At 33.4% G+C, this 5,532-nt stretch overlaps 1 protein-coding gene across 1 annotated transcript; it reads left to right on the top strand.

Moving 5' to 3' along the window:
• The first annotated feature begins 290 nt into the window (after positions 1-290).
• Positions 291-4,461, top strand: LOC126381311 (uncharacterized). Its single transcript, XM_050030810.1, has 3 exons — positions 291-345; positions 712-1,089; positions 2,433-4,461. The coding sequence occupies exons 2-3, from the start codon at positions 736-738 to the stop codon at positions 3,573-3,575; spliced, it is 1,497 nt and encodes a 498-aa protein (XP_049886767.1). The 5' UTR covers positions 291-345; positions 712-735; the 3' UTR covers positions 3,576-4,461.
• The last annotated feature ends 1,071 nt before the right edge of the window (positions 4,462-5,532 follow it).

The following is a 5,532-nucleotide window of genomic DNA, read 5'->3' on the forward strand; positions in this document are numbered from 1 at the left end:
CACCAGAGAACTAATATTTTAAGTTGTGAACAGAAATTATGGATGGTTTTGTGCAGAAACAATCTATTTAATTACTCAATTCAAAAGGGTAAGTAAAATGCCTTTATTATTTTAATTTGTATGTAAACATTATGAAATATAATCGCTAGTTCGCGCCGGCGCGGGGAGCGTGCGGCGAGGTGTTCTAAAGTTGGTAGTAACGAACATGTATTGACATGTTGGATTGTTTATAAATATGCTTTCACGCGGCTGTCTCATTTTAACGTGATATTTTAGTTGTATCAGTGCATTTGAAGTTGACGGAACGCAAGCTTATTTATTGTTGGTGACTATTTAATTAGACAGGTATGTCATATTCGTACCTATTGTCACGAGTTCACAACCAGTCATTTTAAACCAAAACACGTCGTTTTAAAAGACCAACTAGGTAAAGGTTAAGGCTACGAGTATATACCTATGTCATCAAAATCTTTTTAAAAATAGAACGAGAAGTAGTTACCTACCAACTTAGATACCTAATTGAATTATACCTACTTATTAAAACTTTCTACTGTTCTTATAGTAAATGCATCGGAGTGTTTAATGATTAATGTCAAAATTGTATTTATTCATAAGGTCGACGAACCTTTTTTTAACAACTAACTTAACCAAACTTATTTACTACCTATTTATAGAATCTTACTCACTAAATTCGTTCGTTATTGTTCACAGGTTACAGCTTAAGAATATTTAATAATGCCTTTCAAAATTGTACAAACTCGTGAAAATAATCGCAGTGTACTGACAGTCGTTCCAAGTAATTGGGAGAAGGACGGAGTACTGTATTGGCCTCGAAAATTAAGTGACAATAAACAGATCCACAATGAAAACTCTACGCCAGGAACTGATTGGAAACCAATGAGTTGCAGAACTAAGAGGGTTATGCATTCTCTAGAGGAAGCAAATGCCGAAGTAGAACGCATGGCACAGATTTCAGACACAGAAAATGAGTTCGACAGTCCAACACCAACACCACGACCCAGAAACAAAATGGGCACCCACGTTCTAGAAGCAGTGGATTTGAATGACCAAATAGCTGCTTTAAATTATGTAAGTGTCTACAAAATAATTTGAATACACCTTTTCTTTTTTATCTTTTTATCCGAAGAAAAGAGGTCTTACAGTAGTGTTGCCGCTCGATAGTGCCCTATCGATAGTTTTCGATCGAACTATCGATAGTTTACCAAAAAACGATAGTATCGATAATTAATCGATACTATCGATAGTATCGATAGTATCGATAGCTCTTTTTTGGCGATACTATTGATAAGCAACGATAGTATCGATACTATCGATAGTATCGATAGTTAAAAGATGAAAAACTATCGATAGTATCGATAGTATCGATAGTTGAAAAACAAAAAACTATCAATACTATCGATACTATCGATAGTATCGCTCTTCGATATTGCGCAAGCTATCGATATTATCGATAGTATCGATACTATCGATAGTTTTGTATGATCGATAGTGACCTTAATTTCGATAGTATTGTAAAAAAAAATCCTATCCACTCCACTTAACAGTGTTTTTTTTAAGTTTAGAGAATTGCCTACGTCAAAACCAAATATCCACTGCAAAAACACCCACGTAATATAAAATATATTAAATACGAACTTTAAATGGTGTGAATTGTTCCACACAATGCTACATTCAATACTATCGAAAATAAGGTCACTATCGATCGTACAAAACTATCGATAGTATCGACACTATCGATAGTATCGATAGCTTGCGCAATATCGAAGAGCGATACTATCGATAGTATTGATAGTTTTTTGTTTTTCAACTATCGATACTATCGATAGTTTTTCATCTTTTAACTATCGATAGTATCGATACTATCGTTGCTTATCAATAGTATCGCCAAAAAAGAGCTATCGATACTATCGATAGTATCGATACTATCGATAGGCCTATCGGTTGGGTAGATGATTTTGGCTGTTTACTATCGATAGTAAAACTATCGATTTTTCGGCAACACTATTTTACAGCGTGTTTTTGCGACATCGTAATGAATATTGAGGGGGATGATTAGAGCATGATTCTGAGTTAATATTAATCGGAACTTTTAAAATTATCTTCTCTCTCTTCTCAAAATTCACGGTTTTTTTTTGGATTATTGATTTTTAATACTTTTGCGATGGAAAATTTCACTTGATACTACCTGAGAATAATGAGTTAAATCATATCTCTCAGTATTTGTTACGATGTCACTTAGCCATACGAGTATGTATGGGTGTTAGTGACACCGTAACAAATACTGAGGGGGGGGGGGGGGGGGTGATTCAGACTGTAGTCTGATTCATGCAATAAATAATATGAGTATGAGTATGAAAGTGAAGAGATAGCCGTGGTCGTATGCCTTTGAGAACCATGTGTTTTTGTTACAGGTTGATCATAGAAGTGAACCATCTTGTGCAAAGGCGTCGTCTGCAAGTTTCTTCCAATCTTCAGATCACAAGCGTTCTATTCAAAAGAAGATAATTAATAGTGACTCTGCTCAACTAACTCGCACAGATTCACCCTCTGGGACGACCTCATGCTTAATTTCTATAGCGGAATCCCAGTCCAGAGATAGAATTTCTTCTGCTTTTACGCCTGTTTCAAATTATATTTCCCCAGCTACTTCCGGTTCCTTAAGTAGTATAACACCTGTCAATTTTGAGCCTCAAGTCACATATGATAATGAACCAATTCTGATCACTTTTCCGAGCCAAAAAGGTTTCTCTGAGGGTACTGCAGCTTCTTCTTGTAATAGAGATATTTTAGGATCAAACGAGCAAAATAGTGTTGTCGTCCCTAACAATTTGTTGATGGAAATCAAACAAAAACTTGCGGTACTTCAAGCAACAGTTGACTCTTTATTTGTACATGTCTTAAACCAATCAAAGGCTGCACCATTAAATAATACTGTTTCGAATGAATCTGCTGTCATTAAACCTGCAAGCAGTCGCCAGGAGCTTGAAAAACTTGAAGATTTTTTGAAAAATGAATGCAACTTTTCGTCGACCGTATCTGCCATGAATTTTATATGTGGTACATCAGGAAAATCAAAAGGATTGGATTCTTGCTACAAATTGATTGATTACTTTTTTACTCGGGATCTGCTTCTGTTTTGTTCATGGACTGGAACTTCACGTCAAAATGATAAAATACCTCTCAAATATTATTATAACACTAGGAAATGTTTTCTATGTTTAGTAAGAAAAGCAGACAATGACTTTTCAGAGCAAGAATGTGATAAATTTTTTAAAACTATAATCAAAAACGCGAAGCAGAGAATGAATCCAAAAATTATGTCAGCAACAAAGCATAGGGCAAAGAAAACCGGCGCTGATCAAGTACAACCAGAATCCTCGCAAGAAAACATTAATGAAGAAAGACAACAAGAAGCTAATGTAGAACAAAATGAAAATCGAGAAGAAAGCCAATTAGGTGAAGAGAGAAGTGCTGCAGATAGTGCCGGTGTAGAACAGGTAGAAAAGAGTGTCAACAACCAAGAAGAGATAGATGCTATTCAAGAACCCAAATAATGTAGGATAATATGTTTACATCGTACTGGGGGGTTAAAAAGACCACATCAAGGCAATTCATCTATCAAGCAGTATTGCTATTTGATATTTGTGTGCATTGCGCACTTACTTTTATATGCGCAAATGTCAAATTGCAATATTGCTTTTTTTATGTAGCGTTTTAACTCCTCCGAACGTTATCAGATAATGTTCCTTTTTAATGTGTTTTTTCATTTTGATGATTGTCATTGTCTATTATGTAATTTTGGTATTATAAGAGCGATATCAGACTTGACGTATTTTGCTGTACGTAGAAGGTCAACGCCCATAGGAATTGTCTATGTTTCTACGCGAGCATATGCGTTTACACGCGGTTATAAAAACGAGCTTCTGCGCGCAGCAAAATACACTAGGTCTGAAACCGCTGTTGGATTTTTTTATGATTTTCGAATATTTTTATTATTATTGCGGTGATGATTGAATAAAGTAAACATAGTATTGTCAATACCTATTAGCATACTTTGGTCTATGTACCTTTTGAAAAGTTGTTTTGGGATGAGTATTCGTGTTTTGTTTGAGTTTTAATAATTAGTATAAGTGTAATAATTAGTGATTATGTGTATGAAGATAATTTTAAAGTTTAATTTAGAAAAATTGCTGAATGTTATTTTTATTTTTTTTTATGATTTTCGAATATTTTTATTATTATTGCGGTGATGATTGAATAAAGTGCTTACTTCATTCAATCTTTACCGCAATAATATAGGTATTGACTATATTAAATGAAAACTCATTAATTATAGTCAATACCTATAGTATACTTTGGTCTATGTTCCTTGTGAAAAGTCGTTTTGTGATAAGTATTGGTGTTTTGTTTGAGTTTTAATAATTGGTAGGCAAGCTTATTGATGATTATATGTATGAAGATAATTTTAAAGTTTAATTATTAAAAAAATGCTGAAATTTCTAATGACTTTTTATTTTTTAGTTAGTGTACAGAATTCTGGGTAGGAAGAGGATGAGTAAGGGGACTAATGTTTTCTATGATCGTCAGGATGGCCTGTCACTACTAGGTGACAGCGATCCTGATGTTAGAATGGCGCGTCACCTAAAAAAGTAGATTATTTTCTTTAAATCAAGGGTACCAACTGTCTAACGATCGGTACCAACTGGCAGCAACTGAGCACTAACTTTTAATAATTACTTCGATGTAAAAATAAGGATAGTGACAGGCCATCCTGACGGTTTTCTAAACGTTCTTTCTACTAATGAGAAAAATTAAACTAAAAAACAAATTCGTAAATACCAATTACTTTATTACTTATTTAAAATAATTATTGAATCGTATGAATTAAAGGTATAAAGATTGTTTTGTTGTAATCATAACTTACACATACTAATTTACATTTAATTTCGTTGATATTATAAAGTAAAGAGTTATCTACACGTTGTAAGTTACACAGAAAAATATTTAAATATGATGATAAAATTGGTTTTTCAAATAACAGATCTTTATTTTTTATAGCTGTTCCAAACAAATAATATTTATTATCGTAAGAAACTACACATCTCAATTTCACTATCTCGTTTTTTTTGGTTAAAAACCAATTATCTGAAGCATTATTGATCAAAGAAAAATTTGGCAAATCAATACCATCATAAAAAAAAATCATAGTTTTGTTTATGGTCTCTGAACTAAATAAAGAGTAATCAAAGTTTTCGAATATTTTTAGTTTTTTTCTGGGTCTTGGAGTATTTACGGCAGGTCCAAGAGTTTCAATTTCAATGCAGGTTCTTTCAATAATCCTTTTGGCAGCCTGTTGTAATGGTTTATGTCCTGTTCTTAGTAGTCGCTTGATATGGTGCAAAGTATTTTCGAATGGATATGCATTAAAAGAAGATAAAATGCCAAATTTTCTCACTTCTTCAACAACATGGCATAAATTGTGAACATTACTTGTCATATGGGCTTCTCCAT

This window comes from Pectinophora gossypiella, unplaced genomic scaffold (genome assembly GCF_024362695.1).
Source record: "Pectinophora gossypiella unplaced genomic scaffold, ilPecGoss1.1 Pgos_44, whole genome shotgun sequence".
Lineage (NCBI taxonomy): Eukaryota > Metazoa > Arthropoda > Insecta > Lepidoptera > Gelechiidae > Pectinophora > Pectinophora gossypiella.